The sequence below is a fragment of the Diprion similis genome, chromosome 2, assembly GCF_021155765.1.
Source record: "Diprion similis isolate iyDipSimi1 chromosome 2, iyDipSimi1.1, whole genome shotgun sequence".
Classification (NCBI taxonomy): domain Eukaryota; kingdom Metazoa; phylum Arthropoda; class Insecta; order Hymenoptera; family Diprionidae; genus Diprion; species Diprion similis.
The window spans coordinates 6541977-6568205 of record NC_060106.1 but is presented as its reverse complement, the minus strand read 5'-3'; the positions used below and the strand labels follow the sequence as shown (position 1 = coordinate 6568205).

General features: G+C 41.8%; 2 protein-coding genes across 3 annotated transcripts in view; one reads left to right on the top strand and one right to left on the bottom strand.

Moving 5' to 3' along the window:
• Positions 1-23424, top strand: part of LOC124416154 (transmembrane protease serine 5-like) — a 57143-nt gene extending 33719 nt beyond the window's left edge. For both annotated transcript variants that reach the window (XM_046897075.1, XM_046897074.1), the window contains 3 exons: positions 21356-21490; positions 21903-22127; positions 23131-23424. In XM_046897075.1, coding sequence (XP_046753031.1) covers positions 21356-21490; positions 21903-22127; positions 23131-23424 — 654 coding nt within the window. The remainder of the gene's footprint in view (positions 1-21355; positions 21491-21902; positions 22128-23130) is intronic.
• LOC124416157 (nuclear migration protein nudC) overlaps positions 23314-26229 on the bottom strand; it is a 133314-nt gene continuing 130398 nt past the window's right edge. The window contains exons 5-7 of the mRNA XM_046897079.1: positions 25695-25889; positions 25138-25340; positions 23314-24883 (exon numbers count right to left, since the gene is read on the bottom strand). Coding sequence (XP_046753035.1) covers positions 24832-24883; positions 25138-25340; positions 25695-25889 — 450 coding nt within the window. The 3' untranslated portion in view covers positions 23314-24831. The remainder of the gene's footprint in view (positions 24884-25137; positions 25341-25694; positions 25890-26229) is intronic.

Sequence of the window (26229 nt, the reverse complement as noted above, 5' to 3'; positions counted from 1 at the left end):
TGCAGTAATAAATTCTTTAAGGTACTATTTCGACGTAATTTTGCGAGAGAAATCGATTGAGCGCAGTCCGAATGCGCTGCGAGCAACGGATCAAAAATTACAGCCAAAAAACGAAGCACGTATTTTCTCAATTTTTCTGCTGCTGGTCTTTGCGGCGTAATTTCTCTGCTGTTGGTCCTACGCTTTTTTGCTTGTGTTTTCTGAGTTCCTGGACGTCCAATTAATCAAGAAGGGGTCAAAAAAATCGATTCCAAGACGAAAAATTCTCGGCTCCGAAAATGACCAAAAAAGTAAGGCTAACCCCTTTGGATTTTTTGCGAAAATTTCGATGACTTCAAGAGATGCTGAAACCAAATCTCTGATGTACTATTCCGTTTTTTTTTGAGGAGGAATCGATTGCCTTCAGTTTTCATTCGCAGCAAACAACGGATTGGAAAAAACCGCAGCAAAACACGGAATTCGCAACAGGTTGTCAAAAAGATGCGTCAGGAAAATAACAATTACTACAACGTTAGGTTCTGTTTATTGTAAGTTTGAGTTTGCTCAATACGTCCTTATCCTAATATAAGCGTTCAGATGAAAGTGTATAGTATGCCATAAAATTACCAAATGTTGTGGAATCGAATGGAGAAAATGTACACAAACATGATGTATTATTTCATAACAATGATGACAATGACAATACGGTTTAAGAGTAAAATACGTTAAGCTGAATGTAAAGAGTAGTATATGGAATGGCTATCATTGTGGTACCTAAGTTTATATTAAGAACCGCAGTACGCACAGGTGCACTGCACCTCCATGTATTATGAAATGTATATCACTGTATTCTTTTATGTAGCCTGAATTAAAATAAATGTGAAAATGAACTTCTGTGTGTTTTCTTCATATTACCTCGACTGTCGGTCCTATGTTTTCTTTGATGTCTTTTTCGGGTTGCTCAACGTCCAATTCTTCCAGTAAGGATCATACAAATCATTTCTGAAAGGAAACTATTCTTACTGAGAAGAAAGTAAGGCTGACTGACGTCTTTGGAGTTTAGGTGTGAATTTTGTTAAATTCGGTTAATGCTGCCTGAATGCTAATTTCATGTAGAATTATGCAAATCGGAGAAATTTCAGCGAAAAATTACTCCTGGTATCAGGAGAGCAGCTGAGCCGAGGAGGTCGACTAAAAACAGGGACTGCTTGATTGACTGCTTATGATGTCGACGCTGTGTGTCTCGATGCATGCCTGCTTGCTTCAAAGAGCATGCTATCGCTTGCTTATAGGATACTTCGACTAAGAATTGATCAAATCGGAGAAATTTCAGCGAAAAATTACTCCTGGTATCAGGAGAGCAGCTGAGCCGAGGAGGTCGACTAAAAACAGAGACTGCTTGATTGACTGCTTATGATATCGATGCTGTGAGTCTCCATGCATGCCTGCTTGCTTAAGAGAGCCCGCGATCGCTTGCTTATATGATACTTTGACTAAGAATTGATCAAATCGGAGAAATTTTAGCGAAAAATTACTCCTGGTATCAGGAGAGCAGCTGAGCCGAGGAGGTCGACTAAAAACAGAGACTGCTTGATTGACTGCTTATGATATCGATGCTGTGAGTCTCCATGCATGCCTGCTTGCTTAAGAGAGCCCGCGATTGCTTGCTTATATAATACTTTGACTGAGAATTGATCGAATCGGAGAAATTTTGGCGAAAAATTACTCCTGGTATCAGGAGAGCAGCTGAGCCGAGGAGGTCGACTAAAAACAGAGACTGCTTGATTGACTGCTTGTGATATCGATGCTGTGAGTCTCCATGCATGCCTGCTTGCTTAAGAGAGCCCGCGATCGCTTGCTTATATGATACTTTGACTAAGAATTGATCAAATCGGAGAAATTTTAGCGAAAAATTACTCCTGGTATCAGGAGAGCAGCTGAGCCGAGGAGGTCGACTAAAAACAGAGACTGCTTGATTGACTGCTTATGATATCGATGCTGTGAGTCTCCATGCATGCCTGCTTGCTTAAGAGAGCCCGCGATTGCTTGCTTATATAATACTTTGACTAAGAATTGATCGAATCGGAGAAATTTTGGCGAAAAATTACTCCTGGTATCAGGAGAGCAGCTGAGCCGAGGAGGTCGACTAAAAACAGAGACTGCTTGATTGACTGCTTATGATATCGATGCTGTGAGTCTCCATGCATGCCTGCTTGCTTCAGAGAGCCCGCGATCGCTTGCTTATATGATACTTTGACTAAGAATTGATCAAATCGGAGAAATTTTAGCGAAAAATTACTCCTGGTATCAGGAGAGCAGCTGAGCCGAGGAGGTCGACTAAAAACAGAGACTGCTTGATTGACTGCTTATGATGTCGATGCTGTAAGTCTCCATGCATGCCTGCTTGCTTGAGACAGCCCGCGATCGCTTGCTTATATGATACTTTGACTAAGAATTGATCAAATCGGAGAAATTTTAGCAAAAAATTACTCCTGGTATCAGGAGAGCAGCTGAGCCGAGGAGGTCGACTAAAAACAGAGACTGCTTGATTGACTGCTTATGATATCGATGCTGTGAGTCTCCATGCATGCCTGCTTGCTTAAGAGAGCCCGCGATCGCTTGCTTATATGATACTTTGACTAAGAATTGATCAAATCGGAGAAATTTTAGCAAAAAATTACTCCTGGTATCAGGAGAGCAGCTGAGCCGAGGAGGTCGACTAAAAACAGAGACTGCTTGATTGACTGCTTATGATATCGATGCTGTGAGTCTCCATGCATGCCTGCTTGCTTAAGAGAGCCCGCGATCGCTTGCTTATATGATACTTTGACTAAGAAATGATCAAATCGGAGAAATTTTAGCGAAAAATTACTCCTGGTATCAGGAGAGCAGCTGAGCCGAGGAGGTCGACTAAAAACAGAGACTGCTTGATTGACTGCTTATGATATCGATGCTGTGAGTCTCCATGCATGCCTGCTTGCTTAAGAGAGCCCGCGATCGCTTGCTTATATGATACTTTGACTAAGAATTGATCAAATCGGAGAAATTTTAGCGAAAAATTACTCCTGGTATCAGGAGAGCAGCTGAGCCGAGGAGGTCGACTAAAAACAGAGACTGCTTGATTGACTGCTTATGATATCGATGCTGTGAGTCTCCATGCATGCCTGCTTGCTTGAGACAGCCCGCGATCGCTTGCTTATATGATACTTTGACTAAGAATTGATCAAATCGGAGAAATTTTAGCGAAAAATTACTCCTGGTATCAGGAGAGCAGCTGAGCCGAGGAGGTCGACTAAAAACAGAGACTGCTTGATTGACTGCTGATGATATCGATGCTGTGAGTCTCCATGCATGCCTGCTTGCTTGAGACAGCTCGCGATCGCTTGCTTATATGATACTTTGACTAAGAATTGATCAAATCGGAGAAATTTTAGCGGAAAATTACTCCTGGTATCAGGAGAGCAGCTGAGCCGAGGAGGTCGACTAAAAACAGAGACTGCTTGATTGACTGCTTATGATATCGATGCTGTGAGTCTCCATGCATGCCTGCTTGCTTGAGAGAGCCCGCGATTGCTTGCTTATATAATACTTTGACTAAGAATTGATCGAATCGGAGAAATTTTGGCGAAAAATTACTCCTGGTATCAGAAGAGCAGCTGAGCCGAGGAGGTCGACTAAAAACAGAGACTGCTTGATTGACTGCTTATGATATCGATGCTGTGAGTCTCCATGCATGCCTGCTTGCTTGAGAGAGCCCGCGATTGCTTGCTTATATAATACTTTGACTAAGAATTGATCGAATCGGAGAAATTTTAGCGAAAAATTACTCCTGGTATCAGGAGAGCAGCTGAGCCAAGGAGGTCGACTAAAAACAGAGACTGCTTGATTGACTGCTTATGATATCGATGCTGTGAGTCTCCATGCATGCCTGCTTGCTTGAGACAGCCCGCGATCGCTTGCTTATATGATACTTTGACTAAGAATTGATCAAATCGGAGAAATTTTAGCGGAAAATTACTCCTGGTATCAGGAGAGCAGCTGAGCCGAGGAGGTCGACTGAAAACAGAGACTGCTTGATTGACTGCTTATGATATCGATGCTGTGAGTCTCCATGCATGCCTGCTTGCTTGAGAGAGCCCGCGATTGCTTGCTTATATAATACTTTGACTAAGAATTGATCGAATCGGAGAAATTTTGGCGAAAAATTACTCCTGGTATCAGGAGAGCAGCTGAGCCGAGGAGGTCGACTAAAAACAGAGACTGCTTGATTGACTGCTTATGATATCGATGCTGTGAGTCTCCATGCATGCCTGCTTGCTTAAGAGAGCCCGCGATCGCTTACTTATATGATACTTTGACTAAGAATTGATCGAATCGGAGAAATTTTACCGAAAAATTACTCCTGGTATCAGGAGAGCAGCTGAGCCGAGGAGGTCGACTAAAAACAGAGACTGCTTGATTGACTGCTTATGATATCGATGCTGTGAGTCTCCATGCATGCCTGCTTGCTTAAGAGAGCCCGCGATCGCTTGCTTATATGATACTTTGACTAAGAAATGATCAAATCGGAGAAATTTTAGCGAAAAATTACTCCTGGTATCAGGAGAGCAGCTGAGCCGAGGAGGTCGACTAAAAACAGAGACTGCTTGATTGACTGCTTATGATATCGATGCTGTGAGTCTCCATGCATGCCTGCTTGCTTAAGAGAGCCCGCGATCGCTTGCTTATATGATACTTTGACTAAGAAATGATCAAATCGGAGAAATTTTAGCGAAAAATTACTCCTGGTATCAGGAGAGCAGCTGAGCCGAGGAGGTCGACTAAAAACAGAGACTGCTTGATTGACTGCTTATGATATCGATGCTGTGAGTCTCCATGCATGCCTGCTTGCTTAAGAGAGCCCGCGATCGCTTGCTTATATGATACTTTGACTAAGAATTGATCAAATCGGAGAAATTTTAGCAAAAAATTACTCCTGGTATCAGGAGAGCAGCTGAGCCGAGGAGGTCGACTAAAAACAGAGACTGCTTGATTGACTGCTTATGATATCGATGCTGTGAGTCTCCATGCATGCCTGCTTGCTTGAGACAGCCCGCGATCGCTTGCTTATATGATACTTTGACTAAGAATTGATCAAATCGGAGAAATTTTAGCGAAAAATTACTCCTGGTATCAGGAGAGCAGCTGAGCCGAGGAGGTCGACTAAAAACAGAGACTGCTTGATTGACTGCTTATGATATCGATGCTGTGAGTCTCCATGCATGCCTGCTTGCTTGAGACAGCCCGCGATCGCTTGCTTATATGATACTTTGACTAAGAATTGATCAAATCGGAGAAATTTGAGCGGAAAATTACTCCTGGTATCAGGAGAGCAGCTGAGCCGAGGAGGTCGACTAAAAACAGAGACTGCTTGATTGACTGCTTATGATATCGATGCTGTGAGTCTCCATGCATGCCTGCTTGCTTGAGACAGCCCGCGATCGCTTGCTTATATGATACTTTGACTAAGAATTGATCAAATCGGAGAAATTTTAGCGGAAAATTACTCCTGGTATCAGGAGAGCAGCTGAGCCGAGGAGGTCGACTAAAAACAGAGACTGCTTGATTGACTGCTTATGATATCGATGCTGTGAGTCTCCATGCATGCCTGCTTGCTTGAGAGAGCCCGCGATTGCTTGCTTATATAATACTTTGACTAAGAATTGATCGAATCGGAGAAATTTTGGCGAAAAATTACTCCTGGTATCAGGAGAGCAGCTGAGCCGAGGAGGTCGACTAAAAACAGAGACTGCTTGATTGACTGCTTATGATATCGATGCTGTGAGTCTCCATGCATGCCTGCTTGCTTGAGAGAGCCCGCGATTGCTTGCTTATATAATACTTTGACTAAGAATTGATCGAATCGGAGAAATTTTGGCGAAAAATTACTCCTGGTATCAGGAGAGCAGCTGAGCCGAGGAGGTCGACTAAAAACAGAGACTGCTTGATTGACTGCTTATGATATCGATGCTGTGAGTCTCCATGCATGCCTGCTTGCTTAAGAGAGCCCGCGATCGCTTGCTTATATGATACTTTGACTAAGAATTGATCAAATCGGAGAAATTTTAGCAAAAAATTACTCCTGGTATCAGGAGAGCAGCTGAGCCGAGGAGGTCGACTAAAAACAGAGACTGCTTGATTGACTGCTTATGATATCGATGCTGTGAGTCTCCATGCATGCCTGCTTGCTTGAGACAGCCCGCGATCGCTTGCTTATATGATACTTTGACTAAGAATTGATCAAATCGGAGAAATTTTAGCGAAAAATTACTCCTGGTATCAGGAGAGCAGCTGAGCCGAGGAGGTCGACTAAAAACAGAGACTGCTTGATTGACTGCTGATGATATCGATGCTGTGAGTCTCCATGCATGCCTGCTTGCTTGAGACAGCCCGCGATCGCTTGCTTATATGATACTTTGACTAAGAATTGATCAAATCGGAGAAATTTTAGCGGAAAATTACTCCTGGTATCAGGAGAGCAGCTGAGCCGAGGAGGTCGACTAAAAACAGAGACTGCTTGATTGACTGCTTATGATATCGATGCTGTGAGTCTCCATGCATGCCTGCTTGCTTGAGAGAGCCCGCGATTGCTTGCTTATATAATACTTTGACTAAGAATTGATCGAATCGGAGAAATTTTGGCGAAAAATTACTTCTGGTATCAGAAGAGCAGCTGAGCCGAGGAGGTCGACTAAAAACAGAGACTGCTTGATTGACTGTTTATGATATCGATGCTGTGAGTCTCCATGCATGCCTGCTTGCTTAAGAGAGCCCGCGATCGCTTGCTTATATGATACTTTGACTAAGAATTGATCGAATCGGAGAAATTTTAGCGAAAAATTACTCCTGGTATCAGGAGAGCAGCTGAGCCAAGGAGGTCGACTAAAAACAGAGACTGCTTGATTGACTGCTTATGATATCGATGCTGTGAGTCTCCATGCATGCCTGCTTGCTTGAGACAGCCCGCGATCGCTTGCTTATATGATACTTTGACTAAGAATTGATCAAATCGGAGAAATTTTAGCGGAAAATTACTCCTGGTATCAGGAGAGCAGCTGAGCCGAGGAGGTCGACTGAAAACAGAGACTGCTTGATTGACTGCTTATGATATCGATGCTGTGAGTCTCCATGCATGCCTGCTTGCTTGAGAGAGCCCGCGATTGCTTGCTTATATAATACTTTGACTAAGAATTGATCGAATCGGAGAAATTTTGGCGAAAAATTACTCCTGGTATCAGGAGAGCAGCTGAGCCGAGGAGGTCGACTAAAAACAGAGACTGCTCGATTGACTGCTTATGATATCGATGCTGTGGGTCTCCATGCATGCCTGCTTGCTTAAGAGAGCCCGCGATCGCTTGCTCATATGATACTTTGACTAAGAATTGATCAAATCGGAGAAATTTTAGCGAAAAATTACTCCTGGTATCAGGAGAGCAGCTGAGCCGAGGAGGTCGACTAAAAACAGAGACTGCTTGATTGACTGCTTATGATATCGATGCTGTGAGTCTCCACGCATGCCTGCTTGCTTAAGAGAGCCCGCGATCGCTTGCTTATATGATACTTTGACTAAGAATTGATTAAATCGGAGAAATTTTAGCGAAAAATTACTCCTGGTATCAGGAGAGCAGCTGAGCCGAGGAGGTCGACTAAAAACAGAGACTGCTTGATTGACTGCTTATGATGTCGATGCTGTGAGTCTCCATGCATGCCTGCTTGCTTGAGACAGCCCGCGATCGCTTGCTTATATGATACTTTGACTAAGAATTGATCGAATCGGAGAAATTTTAGCGAAAAATTACTCCTGGTATCAGGAGAGCAGCTGAGCCGAGGAGGTCGACTAAAAACAGAGACGGCTTGATTGACTGCTTATGATATCGATGCTGTGAGTCTCCATGCATGCCTGCTTGCTTGAGACAGCCCGCGATCGCTTGCTTATATGATACTTTGACTAAGAATTGATCAAATCGGAGAAATTTTAGCGGAAAATTACTCCTGGTATCAGGAGAGCAGCTGAGCCGAGGAGGTCGACTAAAAACAGAGACTGCTTGATTGACTGCTTATGATATCGATGCTGTGAGTCTCCACGCATGCCTGCTTGCTTAAGAGAGCCCGCGATCGCTTGCTTATATGATACTTTGACTAAGAATTGATTAAATCGGAGAAATTTTAGCGAAAAATTACTCCTGGTATCAGGAGAGCAGCTGAGCCGAGGAGGTCGACTAAAAACAGAGACTGCTTGATTGACTGCTTATGATGTCGATGCTGTGAGTCTCCATGCATGCCTGCTTGCTTGAGACAGCCCGCGATCGCTTGCTTATATGATACTTTGACTAAGAATTGATCGAATCGGAGAAATTTTAGCGAAAAATTACTCCTGGTATCAGGAGAGCAGCTGAGCCGAGGAGGTCGACTAAAAACAGAGACGGCTTGATTGACTGCTTATGATATCGATGCTGTGAGTCTCCATGCATGCCTGCTTGCTTGAGACAGCCCGCGATCGCTTGCTTATATGATACTTTGACTAAGAATTGATCAAATCGGAGAAATTTTAGCGGAAAATTACTCCTGGTATCAGGAGAGCAGCTGAGCCGAGGAGGTCGACTAAAAACAGAGACTGCTTGATTGACTGCTTATGATATCGATGCTGTGAGTCTCCATGCATGCCTGCTTGCTTGAGACAGCCCGCGATCGCTTGCTTATATGATACTTTGACTAAGAATTGATCAAATCGGAGAAATTTTAGCGGAAAATTACTCCTGGTATCAGGAGAGCAGCTGAGCCGAGGAGGTCGACTAAAAACAGAGACTGCTTGATTGACTGCTTATGATATCGATGCTGTGAGTCTCCATGCATGCCTGCTTGCTTGAGAGAGCCCGCGATTGCTTGCTTATATAATACTTTGACTAAGAATTGATCGAATCGGAGAAATTTTGGCGAAAAATTACTCCTGGTATCAGGAGAGCAGCTGAGCCGAGGAGGTCGACTAAAAACAGAGACTGCTTGATTGACTGCTTATGATATCGATGCTGTGAGTCTCCATGCATGCCTGCTTGCTTGAGACAGCCCGCGATCGCTTGCTTATATGATACTTTGACTAAGAATTGATCAAATCGGAGAAATTTTAGCGAAAAATTACTCCTGGTATCAGGAGAGCAGCTGAGCCGAGGAGGTCGACTAAAAACAGAGACTGCTTGATTGACTGCTGATGATATCGATGCTGTGAGTCTCCATGCATGCCTGCTTGCTTGAGACAGCCCGCGATCGCTTGCTTATATGATACTTTGACTAAGAATTGATCAAATCGGAGAAATTTTAGCGGAAAATTACTCCTGGTATCAGGAGAGCAGCTGAGCCGAGGAGGTCGACTAAAAACAGAGACTGCTTGATTGACTGCTTATGATATCGATGCTGTGAGTCTCCATGCATGCCTGCTTGCTTGAGAGAGCCCGCGATTGCTTGCTTATATAATACTTTGACTAAGAATTGATCGAATCGGAGAAATTTTGGCGAAAAATTACTCCTGGTATCAGAAGAGCAGCTGAGCCGAGGAGGTCGACTAAAAACAGAGACTGCTTGATTGACTGTTTATGATATCGATGCTGTGAGTCTCCATGCATGCCTGCTTGCTTAAGAGAGCCCGCGATCGCTTGCTTATATGATACTTTGACTAAGAATTGATCGAATCGGAGAAATTTTAGCGAAAAATTACTCCTGGTATCAGGAGAGCAGCTGAGCCAAGGAGGTCGACTAAAAACAGAGACTGCTTGATTGACTGCTTATGATATCGATGCTGTGAGTCTCCATGCATGCCTGCTTGCTTGAGAGAGCCCGCGATTGCTTGCTTATATAATACTTTGACTAAGAATTGATCGAATCGGAGAAATTTTGGCGAAAAATTACTCCTGGTATCAGGAGAGCAGCTGAGCCGAGGAGGTCGACTAAAAACAGAGACTGCTTGATTGACTGCTTATGATATCGATGCTGTGAGTCTCCATGCATGCCTGCTTGCTTAAGAGAGCCCGCGATCGCTTACTTATATGATACTTTGACTAAGAATTGATCGAATCAGAGAAATTTTAGCGAAAAATTACTCCTGGTATCAGGAGAGCAGCTGAGCCGAGGAGGTCGACTAAAAACAGAGACTGCTTGATTGACTGCTTATGATATCGATGCTGTGAGTCTCCATGCATGCCTGCTTGCTTAAGAGAGCCCGCGATCGCTCGCTTATATGATACTTTGACTAAGAAATGATCAAATCGGAGAAATTTTAGCGAAAAATTACTCCTGGTATCAGGAGAGCAGCTGAGCCGAGGAGGTCGACTAAAAACAGACTGCTTGATTGACTGCTTATGATATCGATGCTGTGAGTCTCCATGCATGCCTGCTTGCTTAAGAGAGCCCGCGATCGCTTGCTTATATGATACTTTGACTAAGAAATGATCAAATCGGAGAAATTTTAGCGAAAAATTACTTCTGGTATCAGGAGAGCAGCTGAGCCGAGGAGGTCGACTAAAAACAGAGACTGCTTGATTGACTGCTTATGATATCGATGCTGTGAGTCTCCATGCATGCCTGCTTGCTTAAGAGAGCCCGCGATCGCTTGCTTATATGATACTTTGACTAAGAAATGATCAAATCGGAGAAATTTTAGCGAAAAATTACTCCTGGTATCAGGAGAGCAGCTGAGCCGAGGAGGTCGACTAAAAACAGAGACTGCTTGATTGACTGCTTATGATATCGATGCTGTGAGTCTCCATGCATGCCTGCTTGCTTAAGAGAGCCCGCGATCGCTTGCTTATATGATACTTTGACTAAGAATTGATCAAATCGGAGAAATTTTAGCAAAAAATTACTCCTGGTATCAGGAGAGCAGCTGAGCCGAGGAGGTCGACTAAAAACAGAGACTGCTTGATTGACTGCTTATGATATCGATGCTGTGAGTCTCCATGCATGCCTGCTTGCTTAAGAGAGCCCGCGATCGCTTGCTTATATGATACTTTGACTAAGAAATGATCAAATCGGAGAAATTTTAGCGAAAAATTACTCCTGGTATCAGGAGAGCAGCTGAGCCGAGGAGGTCGACTAAAAACAGAGACTGCTTGATTGACTGCTTATGATATCGATGCTGTGAGTCTCCATGCATGCCTGCTTGCTTAAGAGAGCCCGCGATCGCTTGCTTATATGATACTTTGACTAAGAATTGATCAAATCGGAGAAATTTTAGCGAAAAATTACTCCTGGTATCAGGAGAGCAGCTGAGCCGAGGAGGTCGACTAAAAACAGAGACTGCTTGATTGACTGCTTATGATATCGATGCTGTGAGTCTCCATGCATGCCTGCTTGCTTGAGACAGCCCGCGATCGCTTGCTTATATGATACTTTGACTAAGAATTGATCAAATCGGAGAAATTTTAGCGAAAAATTACTCCTGGTATCAGGAGAGCAGCTGAGCCGAGGAGGTCGACTAAAAACAGAGACTGCTTGATTGACTGCTTATGATATCGATGCTGTGAGTCTCCATGCATGCCTGCTTGCTTGAGACAGCCCGCGATCGCTTGCTTATATGATACTTTGACTAAGAATTGATCAAATCGGAGAAATTTGAGCGGAAAATTACTCCTGGTATCAGGAGAGCAGCTGAGCCGAGGAGGTCGACTAAAAACAGAGACTGCTTGATTGACTGCTTATGATATCGATGCTGTGAGTCTCCATGCATGCCTGCTTGCTTGAGACAGCCCGCGATCGCTTGCTTATATGATACTTTGACTAAGAATTGATCAAATCGGAGAAATTTTAGCGGAAAATTACTCCTGGTATCAGGAGAGCAGCTGAGCCGAGGAGGTCGACTAAAAACAGAGACTGCTTGATTGACTGCTTATGATATCGATGCTGTGAGTCTCCATGCATGCCTGCTTGCTTGAGAGAGCCCGCGATTGCTTGCTTATATAATACTTTGACTAAGAATTGATCGAATCGGAGAAATTTTGGCGAAAAATTACTCCTGGTATCAGGAGAGCAGCTGAGCCGAGGAGGTCGACTAAAAACAGAGACTGCTTGATTGACTGCTTATGATATCGATGCTGTGAGTCTCCATGCATGCCTGCTTGCTTGAGAGAGCCCGCGATTGCTTGCTTATATAATACTTTGACTAAGAATTGATCGAATCGGAGAAATTTTGGCGAAAAATTACTCCTGGTATCAGGAGAGCAGCTGAGCCGAGGAGGTCGACTAAAAACAGAGACTGCTTGATTGACTGCTTATGATATCGATGCTGTGAGTCTCCATGCATGCCTGCTTGCTTAAGAGAGCCCGCGATCGCTTGCTTATATGATACTTTGACTAAGAATTGATCAAATCGGAGAAATTTTAGCAAAAAATTACTCCTGGTATCAGGAGAGCAGCTGAGCCGAGGAGGTCGACTAAAAACAGAGACTGCTTGATTGACTGCTTATGATATCGATGCTGTGAGTCTCCATGCATGCCTGCTTGCTTGAGACAGCCCGCGATCGCTTGCTTATATGATACTTTGACTAAGAATTGATCAAATCGGAGAAATTTTAGCGAAAAATTACTCCTGGTATCAGGAGAGCAGCTGAGCCGAGGAGGTCGACTAAAAACAGAGACTGCTTGATTGACTGCTGATGATATCGATGCTGTGAGTCTCCATGCATGCCTGCTTGCTTGAGACAGCCCGCGATCGCTTGCTTATATGATACTTTGACTAAGAATTGATCAAATCGGAGAAATTTTAGCGGAAAATTACTCCTGGTATCAGGAGAGCAGCTGAGCCGAGGAGGTCGACTAAAAACAGAGACTGCTTGATTGACTGCTTATGATATCGATGCTGTGAGTCTCCATGCATGCCTGCTTGCTTGAGAGAGCCCGCGATTGCTTGCTTATATAATACTTTGACTAAGAATTGATCGAATCGGAGAAATTTTGGCGAAAAATTACTTCTGGTATCAGAAGAGCAGCTGAGCCGAGGAGGTCGACTAAAAACAGAGACTGCTTGATTGACTGTTTATGATATCGATGCTGTGAGTCTCCATGCATGCCTGCTTGCTTAAGAGAGCCCGCGATCGCTTGCTTATATGATACTTTGACTAAGAATTGATCGAATCGGAGAAATTTTAGCGAAAAATTACTCCTGGTATCAGGAGAGCAGCTGAGCCAAGGAGGTCGACTAAAAACAGAGACTGCTTGATTGACTGCTTATGATATCGATGCTGTGAGTCTCCATGCATGCCTGCTTGCTTGAGACAGCCCGCGATCGCTTGCTTATATGATACTTTGACTAAGAATTGATCAAATCGGAGAAATTTTAGCGGAAAATTACTCCTGGTATCAGGAGAGCAGCTGAGCCGAGGAGGTCGACTGAAAACAGAGACTGCTTGATTGACTGCTTATGATATCGATGCTGTGAGTCTCCATGCATGCCTGCTTGCTTGAGAGAGCCCGCGATTGCTTGCTTATATAATACTTTGACTAAGAATTGATCGAATCGGAGAAATTTTGGCGAAAAATTACTCCTGGTATCAGGAGAGCAGCTGAGCCGAGGAGGTCGACTAAAAACAGAGACTGCTCGATTGACTGCTTATGATATCGATGCTGTGGGTCTCCATGCATGCCTGCTTGCTTAAGAGAGCCCGCGATCGCTTGCTCATATGATACTTTGACTAAGAATTGATCAAATCGGAGAAATTTTAGCGAAAAATTACTCCTGGTATCAGGAGAGCAGCTGAGCCGAGGAGGTCGACTAAAAACAGAGACTGCTTGATTGACTGCTTATGATATCGATGCTGTGAGTCTCCACGCATGCCTGCTTGCTTAAGAGAGCCCGCGATCGCTTGCTTATATGATACTTTGACTAAGAATTGATTAAATCGGAGAAATTTTAGCGAAAAATTACTCCTGGTATCAGGAGAGCAGCTGAGCCGAGGAGGTCGACTAAAAACAGAGACTGCTTGATTGACTGCTTATGATGTCGATGCTGTGAGTCTCCATGCATGCCTGCTTGCTTGAGACAGCCCGCGATCGCTTGCTTATATGATACTTTGACTAAGAATTGATCGAATCGGAGAAATTTTAGCGAAAAATTACTCCTGGTATCAGGAGAGCAGCTGAGCCGAGGAGGTCGACTAAAAACAGAGACGGCTTGATTGACTGCTTATGATATCGATGCTGTGAGTCTCCATGCATGCCTGCTTGCTTGAGACAGCCCGCGATCGCTTGCTTATATGATACTTTGACTAAGAATTGATCAAATCGGAGAAATTTTAGCGGAAAATTACTCCTGGTATCAGGAGAGCAGCTGAGCCGAGGAGGTCGACTAAAAACAGAGACTGCTTGATTGACTGCTTATGATATCGATGCTGTGAGTCTCCACGCATGCCTGCTTGCTTAAGAGAGCCCGCGATCGCTTGCTTATATGATACTTTGACTAAGAATTGATTAAATCGGAGAAATTTTAGCGAAAAATTACTCCTGGTATCAGGAGAGCAGCTGAGCCGAGGAGGTCGACTAAAAACAGAGACTGCTTGATTGACTGCTTATGATGTCGATGCTGTGAGTCTCCATGCATGCCTGCTTGCTTGAGACAGCCCGCGATCGCTTGCTTATATGATACTTTGACTAAGAATTGATCGAATCGGAGAAATTTTAGCGAAAAATTACTCCTGGTATCAGGAGAGCAGCTGAGCCGAGGAGGTCGACTAAAAACAGAGACGGCTTGATTGACTGCTTATGATATCGATGCTGTGAGTCTCCATGCATGCCTGCTTGCTTGAGACAGCCCGCGATCGCTTGCTTATATGATACTTTGACTAAGAATTGATCAAATCGGAGAAATTTTAGCGGAAAATTACTCCTGGTATCAGGAGAGCAGCTGAGCCGAGGAGGTCGACTAAAAACAGAGACTGCTTGATTGACTGCTTATGATATCGATGCTGTGAGTCTCCATGCATGCCTGCTTGCTTGAGACAGCCCGCGATCGCTTGCTTATATGATACTTTGACTAAGAATTGATCAAATCGGAGAAATTTTAGCGGAAAATTACTCCTGGTATCAGGAGAGCAGCTGAGCCGAGGAGGTCGACTAAAAACAGAGACTGCTTGATTGACTGCTTATGATATCGATGCTGTGAGTCTCCATGCATGCCTGCTTGCTTGAGAGAGCCCGCGATTGCTTGCTTATATAATACTTTGACTAAGAATTGATCGAATCGGAGAAATTTTGGCGAAAAATTACTCCTGGTATCAGGAGAGCAGCTGAGCCGAGGAGGTCGACTAAAAACAGAGACTGCTTGATTGACTGCTTATGATATCGATGCTGTGAGTCTCCATGCATGCCTGCTTGCTTGAGACAGCCCGCGATCGCTTGCTTATATGATACTTTGACTAAGAATTGATCAAATCGGAGAAATTTTAGCGAAAAATTACTCCTGGTATCAGGAGAGCAGCTGAGCCGAGGAGGTCGACTAAAAACAGAGACTGCTTGATTGACTGCTGATGATATCGATGCTGTGAGTCTCCATGCATGCCTGCTTGCTTGAGACAGCCCGCGATCGCTTGCTTATATGATACTTTGACTAAGAATTGATCAAATCGGAGAAATTTTAGCGGAAAATTACTCCTGGTATCAGGAGAGCAGCTGAGCCGAGGAGGTCGACTAAAAACAGAGACTGCTTGATTGACTGCTTATGATATCGATGCTGTGAGTCTCCATGCATGCCTGCTTGCTTGAGAGAGCCCGCGATTGCTTGCTTATATAATACTTTGACTAAGAATTGATCGAATCGGAGAAATTTTGGCGAAAAATTACTCCTGGTATCAGAAGAGCAGCTGAGCCGAGGAGGTCGACTAAAAACAGAGACTGCTTGATTGACTGTTTATGATATCGATGCTGTGAGTCTCCATGCATGCCTGCTTGCTTAAGAGAGCCCGCGATCGCTTGCTTATATGATACTTTGACTAAGAATTGATCGAATCGGAGAAATTTTAGCGAAAAATTACTCCTGGTATCAGGAGAGCAGCTGAGCCAAGGAGGTCGACTAAAAACAGAGACTGCTTGATTGACTGCTTATGATATCGATGCTGTGAGTCTCCATGCATGCCTGCTTGCTTGAGAGAGCCCGCGATTGCTTGCTTATATAATACTTTGACTAAGAATTGATCGAATCGGAGAAATTTTGGCGAAAAATTACTCCTGGTATCAGGAGAGCAGCTGAGCCGAGGAGGTCGACTAAAAACAGAGACTGCTTGATTGACTGCTTATGATATCGATGCTGTGAGTCTCCATGCATGCCTGCTTGCTTAAGAGAGCCCGCGATCGCTTACTTATATGATACTTTGACTAAGAATTGATCGAATCAGAGAAATTTTAGCGAAAAATTACTCCTGGTATCAGGAGAGCAGCTGAGCCGAGGAGGTCGACTAAAAACAGAGACTGCTTGATTGACTGCTTATGATATCGATGCTGTGAGTCTCCATGCATGCCTGCTTGCTTAAGAGAGCCCGCGATCGCTCGCTTATATGATACTTTGACTAAGAAATGATCAAATCGGAGAAATTTTAGCGAAAAATTACTCCTGGTATCAGGAGAGCAGCTGAGCCGAGGAGGTCGACTAAAAACAGACTGCTTGATTGACTGCTTATGATATCGATGCTGTGAGTCTCCATGCATGCCTGCTTGCTTAAGAGAGCCCGCGATCGCTTGCTTATATGATACTTTGACTAAGAAATGATCAAATCGGAGAAATTTTAGCGAAAAATTACTTCTGGTATCAGGAGAGCAGCTGAGCCGAGGAGGTCGACTAAAAACAGAGACTGCTTGATTGACTGCTTATGATATCGATGCTGTGAGTCTCCATGCATGCCTGCTTGCTTAAGAGAGCCCGCGATCGCTTGCTTATATGATACTTTGACTAAGAAATGATCAAATCGGAGAAATTTTAGCGAAAAATTACTCCTGGTATCAGGAGAGCAGCTGAGCCGAGGAGGTCGACTAAAAACAGAGACTGCTTGATTGACTGCTTATGATATCGATGCTGTGAGTCTCCATGCATGCCTGCTTGCTTAAGAGAGCCCGCGATCGCTTGCTTATATGATACTTTGACTAAGAATTGATCAAATCGGAGAAATTTTAGCAAAAAATTACTCCTGGTATCAGGAGAGCAGCTGAGCCGAGGAGGTCGACTAAAAACAGAGACTGCTTGATTGACTGCTTATGATATCGATGCTGTGAGTCTCCATGCATGCCTGCTTGCTTAAGAGAGCCCGCGATCGCTTGCTTATATGATACTTTGACTAAGAAATGATCAAATCGGAGAAATTTTAGCGAAAAATTACTCCTGGTATCAGGAGAGCAGCTGAGCCGAGGAGGTCGACTAAAAACAGAGACTGCTTGATTGACTGCTTATGATATCGATGCTGTGAGTCTCCATGCATGCCTGCTTGCTTAAGAGAGCCCGCGATCGCTTGCTTATATGATACTTTGACTAAGAATTGATCAAATCGGAGAAATTTTAGCGAAAAATTACTCCTGGTATCAGGAGAGCAGCTGAGCCGAGGAGGTCGACTAAAAACAGAGACTGCTTGATTGACTGCTTATGATATCGATGCTGTGAGTCTCCATGCATGCCTGCTTGCTTGAGACAGCCCGCGATCGCTTGCTTATATGATACTTTGACTAAGAATTGATCAAATCGGAGAAATTTTAGCGAAAAATTACTCCTGGTATCAGGAGAGCAGCTGAGCCGAGGAGGTCGACTAAAAACAGAGACTGCTTGATTGACTGCTTATGATATCGATGCTGTGAGTCTCCATGCATGCCTGCTTGCTTGAGACAGCCCGCGATCGCTTGCTTATATGATACTTTGACTAAGAATTGATCAAATCGGAGAAATTTTAGCGGAAAATTACTCCTGGTATCAGGAGAGCAGCTGAGCCGAGGAGGTCGACTAAAAACAGAGACTGCTTGATTGACTGCTTATGATATCGATGCTGTGAGTCTCCATGCATGCCTGCTTGCTTGAGAGAGCCCGCGATTGCTTGCTTATATAATACTTTGACTAAGAATTGATCGAATCGGAGAAATTTTGGCGAAAAATTACTCCTGGTATCAGGAGAGCAGCTGAGCCGAGGAGGTCGACTAAAAACAGAGACTGCTCGATTGACTGCTTATGATATCGATGCTGTGGGTCTCCATGCATGCCTGCTTGCTTAAGAGAGCCCGCGATCGCTTGCTCATATGATACTTTGACTAAGAATTGATCAAATCGGAGAAATTTTAGCGAAAAATTACTCCTGGTATCAGGAGAGCAGCTGAGCCGAGGAGGTCGACTAAAAACAGAGACTGCTTGATTGACTGCTTATGATATCGATGCTGTGAGTCTCCACGCATGCCTGCTTGCTTAAGAGAGCCCGCGATCGCTTGCTTATATGATACTTTGACTAAGAATTGATTAAATCGGAGAAATTTTAGCGAAAAATTACTCCTGGTATCAGGAGAGCAGCTGAGCCGAGGAGGTCGACTAAAAACAGAGACTGCTTGATTGACTGCTTATGATGTCGATGCTGTGAGTCTCCATGCATGCCTGCTTGCTTGAGACAGCCCGCGATCGCTTGCTTATATGATACTTTGACTAAGAATTGATCGAATCGGAGAAATTTTAGCGAAAAATGACTCCTGGTATCAGGAGAGCAGCTGAGCCGAGGAGGTCGACTAAAAACAGAGACGGCTTGATTGACTGCTTATGATATCGATGCTGTGAGTCTCCATGCATGCCTGCTTGCTTGAGACAGCCTGCGATCGCTTGCTTATATGATACTTTGACTAAGAATTGATCGAATCGGAGAAATTTTAGCGAAAAATTACTCCTGGTATCAGGAGAGCAGCTGAGCCGAGGAGGTCGACTAAAAACAGAGACTGCTTGATTGACTGCTTACGATGTCGATGCTGTAAGTCTCGTTGCATGCCTGCTTGCTCAAGAGGGCTAGTGATAGCTTGCTGACGAGCCACGAAATAAAAGACATGGTCGAAAACAATAAACTTGTCCCCAACTTTTTGGAAAGGAGGGAAAGGTTATATACAAACTCATAGGTTCAACATTTCAATTTTAGTTTATTTGATGTGCCTTAATTAATCGTAGTACAAGTGTTTCGGTATCGGTGTACAGTACTTCAACAAGTTATCAGATGTTAATTAAATGGACAACAAGAAGTAATGCAACAGAATGGATCAGCATTTGGTGAAAAATTTAACTAATGTATCATTACGAAAAAGCGCAATACACATAAGCTCAGGCAGAGTACGAAATGTGTTAGATGAGATAGTTTTCATTGTCGTTCGTAAAGAAAGTTCCAGCTTCGGCCTGCCCACGAGTGTAATGGCTCTCTACAAAAAACAATTCACAGACAATGTTGTATTCCTACTATTCTTGGTAACCTGTACTAGAATAAATCAATGAATGAATTGATTCTTACATTTCTTCCAACAATCAATCTTTGTCCTATTTTCTCAGCCGTTGGTTCTACCATCTTTGGAATTCCTTCTTTGCTATGCTCGGGGTTCAATTGGTCTGGAATATGTCATTTGAATCCATTTAAAGGCGAAAAGTTTTTCCTTTCAAGATGAAAGCAAAGCAAGGCAGATGCTCCGGATTGTTCTGAAAATTTTGAGAAGTTTGAAATACGCTAAAAAATATTCTTCGATACATTTTGTCAACGTAATTTCAACCCGTAATTTTACCAGACAAATCGATTGCGCGCAGTCGAAATGTGCTGCGAGCAACGCGTAAATAGTTATAGCCCAGAAACTGAAGATATTTATCGTCATTTCTCTGAGTTTGGTCCCACGCTGTTTTTGGTGTGTTTGCCGCGTTCCTGAAAGTGCACTTAGTGTAGAAAGGGTCATACAAATTGATTCCGAGACAAAAGATTTCTGACCCAAAAAGAAGTAAGGCTCATCCCTTTGGATTTTTTGTCAAAATTTCAACCACTTTGAAAAATGCTGCTATCAATTCTGTTATGCACTATCCCGATATAATTTCGCGACAGGAATCGATTGGGCGCAATCCCAATACGCTGCCAGCTACAGCTGAAAGGTAACAGCCGAAAAACGGAGAATTTCAACCGTCATTTCTCTGCTGTTCCTCCTACGCTTTTTTTCATGTGTTTTCTGAGTTTCTGGGGGTCCAATTACCCCAGAGATGGTCATATAAATCGATTCCGAGATGAGAAATTCTCGGCTCCGGAAATGAGCAAAAAAGTAAGGCTAACCCCTTTGGATTTCTGGCGAAAATTTTGAAGATTTTGAAAACTGCTGCAATCAATACTTTAGGGTACTAATCCGACGTAATTTTGCGAGAGAAATCGATTGAGCGCAGTCCGAATGCGCTGCGAGCAACGGATCAAAAGTTACAGCCAAAAAACGAAGGACGTATTTCCTCAATTTTTCTGCTGCTGGTCTTTGCGTCGTAATTCCTCTGCTTTTGGTCCCACGCTCTTTTTGCCGTGTTTCCTGAGTTCCTGGGCGTCCAATTAGTCAGAAAAGGGTCATACAAATCGATTTTCAGACAAAAGATTTTCCGGCCAAAAAAAAGGAATGTCAACCCCTTTAGTCGCAAAATTACGTCACATTGCATCTGAATAAATTCGCTTTAGCGTTGTTCTAAATCTGCCAACATTTGCCGAAAAAAATTCACCGAAGTCATATTTATTTATTTTTGTTTTTTGTGGCTTTTGAATTCACAAACACCGTATCGCGAAATAAAATTATCAGAGAATATTTCAAGTAATTTGACCATTAGGAACCGAAAAAACACAACTGGCATATTGGTAGATTTGCAGGTGGGAAAATGCGATGCAATTTTTTTTGTACCTCAACTATATCTCTTGATTCGCTCACAGTGATTTCACACAATTTGCAATCAAAGAAAAAGTATACATTCGAAGTATTGATCCAAACATTCATCTCATTGCAACAGTTTCAGAGTGAATCACATGCAGTTTTAGAAAGACGTGAACTGAATCTATACCTGCAAAAGCAATTTTTTCTATCAATGACTTCACTACTTTAAGTTTCTCTCAGCTACAGTACGCAAGGCATAAACAATGATAGTGCCTTTCTTATGTTGAGTAGTTCACCTTCCCTTATTCATGCAAATTGATGAAAACTTGATTTGAACAGAAAATACTGAAACGATCTACGTATTCAGCTGTTCGTGTATCATTGTTTATATTTTCATTGGTGATGGATTCATTTGAACTCAGCTCCATAAAAGAAGTCTTACTATATTTCACACTTTGTTAAGATTAGATATGCACTTATTTTATTTCAGGAAGCATTCTGCGGCGGAACTTTGGTCTCACCCAGATGGGTCCTTACGGCTGCACACTGCATCCGTAAGAGACTCTACGTTCGTGTGGGTGAACACGATTTGACAGTGAAAGAGGGCAGTGAACTAGAATTTAGGGTGAGTGAGCTTCTTCAACATTTCTGGTTTTCGGGGATAACGTCCATCTCATGGTGATATATAAATCAAGTTTGGTAGTGAAAACTTTAATAGATTTACGTACCTACATCAATATCACCTAAGTATTCACGCCCTTTCATAACAAATATACACTATATATATTCCCTGACATCATGAGCATTCCTATATACAGTATCGGCTCTAAGTAAGAGCATCGATGAGTCACTTGACCTGTTACCCTTGTAACAAGCAGATCATAAAGTTCAGATAAATAATATGCACTTGAGTCTCTTATTACTCTATCTTTCTCGCATAAGCATCCAGCTTCATCACACTTATTAATTACAAAACCTTTCCTTTTGCAATGAAGCATGATTAATCTTATATGATAAATTATTCCTCCTTATTTCAGGTCGACAGCGTAATCGTGCATCCGTACTACGACGCAGATACGGTTGATAACGACGTTGCCCTTCTGCGGCTTCCGGTGATTTTGACACCCGCTTCGACTCGCGGAATTGCATGTTTACCGACTCCGAGACAGCCGTTACCCACAAATCAACTTTGCACCATAATCGGATGGGGCAAGTCCAGAGCCACAGACGATTTTGGTACTGACGTGCTTCACGAGGCCAGAGTAAGCTGCTAAAAATTATTTTTACTTACGCACTATACCACTTTTGAGAGAAAATGTCAAAGCGTGAAGCGAAGAAAGCAAGTAGTTACTCAATTTTTATTAGTTTTCTCTCATTTAAACTAGTTCGCTCTAATTTATTACATCTGCATCTGCAAGTTCCCAAGTTCCATCGGAATTTCGATTATTTTGATTAATGAAAAAAGGCACATTATTTTGAAAAGATTCATAATTATGGAGGTCAATTGTTAATCATTATTGAAATATAGAGAGACAAAAAATCGACAAGCACATCTCACAGAGATAGTTCAGTATCAGATCTCATTTCCTTCTCGTAAAACTTACTTTTACATTCTAAAGTAAGCCGATTTGGGTACGAGTAGAGCAAAAAATGTCACTTATACATAGGATAAGTTTGCGAGATAGGATTGTAAAATGAAACTGGAAATAAGTTCTACGACCTGCAAGCATGGAATACGTTCCATAATATTTAGTGTATGTAATTATTAAAGATCATATATAATTACAACTTTCAAACTCGACGGTTATAATACCTCATGAGATTAGCTCTTTCGTTCCGCCATGTTACGCACATATCTCAAAAGAAAGCTTTCTAAATGGGTAGGCATTGTCTCAAATGCAATTGACGATAACGTAAATTAAACAGTCTTTCTAAGTACGATGATCAGAATTGGATAAAGCAATGGATTATGTGAGGCACAGACCAGAAATAATATGAGATCAGCTGCAGAAATAAAATACAATTAGACATGGAATAAAGTTTGCTACTTCTACTTCGCAGTGAAAATACAATTCAGCCACGACGAGAAAGAATTTACTTTGCTTATTTTTCATGATATAAATTTGCCGCTGCCGGAGTAAGAGAAGGGAAAATTAGATTCACTGCCAAGCTGTATTATAATCGATATGTCATACCAATTTTGCATTAATAAAGCTATTATAAACGTTGTTACAGCTACTATAATTTCTTGCCTCTTACCCTCAGGTGCCGATTGTCTCGACTGAAGCATGTCGAGGGGTTTATACCGACTACCAAATAACAGATAACATGTTTTGTGCGGGATATCGTCGCGGGCGCATGGATTCTTGCGCAGGAGACAGCGGAGGCCCCCTGCTCTGCAAGGATCCGCGACGACCGGAGCAGCCATGGACCATTTTTGGGATTACGAGTTTTGGAGAAGGTTGCGGTAAACGTGGCAAATTCGGGATCTACGCAAGACTGCCCAACTACGTAGTCTGGATTGAGAAGGTCATGAGACACACAGATGCAGGAACGTAGATCCTGGATCAGCTTGTTTATTGCAACTCACAGCATATACGAGGATGAGAAAATCGCGATTTCTTATTGGTAGCGAGTAGAGTTCGAAGGCAGACGAAACTTGAATTGAGAGGAGAAATTAGAATATTTAAAATATTCTATTTCTTTGGAAATATCTGACCTGAGACAAAGTTTGTAATTAATTTGCATCTCATACATTTGCATCAGCTGTCTCCAATCGTAAGATGGATAATGACGTGAAATATATAGCTGCGCAATAATTGCATGACTAAATGCATGATCTGATTTATGATGTCAAGACCCTGTCTGCTATTATTAAACGTAATGGTGATTGTATTTCAATTTTCAATTATTTTAGCATCGATACCTTTACATTTCATTTATAGTAATAGTAAATGTTCGGTCGTGCCTAAAATTGCGTTTATGTTTATAAAAAAGTTTTTTAACTTGATAAGTGATGTCCGCTTATAAGAATATCTCTTTTAACGAATTATATGAAATTTGAATTTTGATCTAAGCAAACGTAATTGTGATTTTTATAAGTATAAAGTATATGAAAACTACAGATATATTTTGATAAGATATGAATTATATACAGACATAAATGTAAACAATACCTATTACCTTATACACTATAACTAATATAGGAAAGCACCTGTACTATTTTGTATATATTTATTTCAAATGTGACGTATTTTCATATGTATGTATGCTATTATATTATATATTACACATGAAGGCTAGGAAATGATGTTAAAAAGAAAGAAATTCGTATAATCTGACCACCTTGGACTCTAAAAGACATACAACAAATAAATGAACAACTTAGCTTCAAATTATCTGGCATTAACTTAGCTATCGTAATAGTTGAAATTTTCGTGGAAAAAAGATAAATTTCATTGTCCCAAGTATAGCTTTTTAAAATAGTCGAATAATGTGACTATCAAAGCTTCAAATTTTCACCAGGTACGTGAAAATTTATCTCTGAATAAACAATCACGTAGGCGTTACCAAAGTTGCCTTACACCAGGCGCATTTCAGATGCTGATTTTACTTTCACGATTTATACGTAGGCCACATAAAGTGCAGTCAATTAGCTAGAAAGGTAATCAAGAAAATCGCAAAGATGGTGGTTATGAAATTTTGTAAAAGTAAAAAAGAAAAGGAAAACAACAATTGTATGTGTATTAAAATGAAACGTGATACTTACAAACGAATAAATTTATTCATCACGTAATAGATGTGTCGAACATTAAATCGAATGTGTGCACATTTTTCATTGAAGAATGAAAAAAAATTCTTAATTATAAGACGGTGAAAAGCGTTCTGGTTCTTTTTTTTTAATCCTAACTAAGTTAGAATTATTACACTCGAGAAACTCGAATCATCAATTGTCCACAATCCTTCTCAGTTGTACTTGCATTTAGAGAAGTCCATTTCCGGATGCTGCTGCATGAATCTGAAACGAATTGATTTTCAAATGAGTACTGTAATCGTTAAATCATGTGTATTTTAAGGTATACAAGGTGTCAAAAGCCTTCGACTTATAATTCACGTACTAATTGTAAGACCCAGGAATTTTCAATATCAATGAATTCGACAAATTATTTGTTATTTCGTATCTGTAAGCTGCATATTTTCCATTGGCAAATTTTTTCTGTTAAATCTAATTCGACTTGGAATAGATTGATTTGAATGAAATTTTTCACTCACTTCTTAATAACGTCTTGTTTTTTCTGCTCGTCCGAAGTAGGAAGTCCCAGCTCTTTCTGTCTCTGATCGTACATCATCTTCTCGACTAAACCCCTCGTCTCTCCGTCCAAATCCGAAAGTTTGCTCGGTTCGGGATTTACTTTCTTCGTACTTATTTCCGGATCGCATGTCACGACATGGGCCCACCATTGCATTTTATTAACCTGTATCAAACACGCAGAATTTATTTCACCGAGGTTATTTTATTCCATATTGTTCAAATATGCTGCAAATTCGTAACGGAATAATTTTTATCATTTTGATTGAACGAATATAAAAAAATTTAAGTGGATTCGCAACAAATAAATATATACAATACATATATTTCCACTTTTTTCGGAAGAAAAATACGTATTGACAGCTGTTATAGCTTGTAGAACTAGAAGTTCTCTAGGAGTACGTCACAGGGAAAATAAATAAACGAATATCAGATTTCCGATGGTGAAAAATCTATGAAATTTGTATGTAATTTTGTGGTGTGCACGGAGGTCAATACGGTGAGAATGATAACAATTTACCTTTTCTAAATTGATAAGAAGTACTTTTCCATCTTCTATAACCCAGGTAGATTCCTCCAATTTAACTTCATGGGGAAAGTCGCCATCGATAATAGGTGGTTGACCTTTCACGCCGCAAGTCAGATGTTTTTTCGCTATGGAAACAGCCAGGTCCTTTGGCCTTGCTGAGAAATTAACCTTCAGTGGCACCTTCAGCTGAAAAATGACGTAAAGTCGTACGTTAGTGCAATCGAAATTTTGATGATGCAATCAACGATTTTCAACAGTAAACAGTATTTTTCTATAGCCAGAATAACAATTGTTGTGAAGAAAAAAAAAAACATTTATAAAAATAGGTATCGAGGCACAGTAATAATAATGAAAACATGAAAAAGAATTGAGTGTGTACAGGAAAACCTGTTGAATCTGGTACGATGTTAAACCTGATCAAACGTAACCATCGTTTGAAGAAAAACAAATAAAATAAAAGAAACCCCTGCTATTACACAGATTAAATCCTGAAATTATACAGAAAAAGTAAAGAACGAAATGTTTC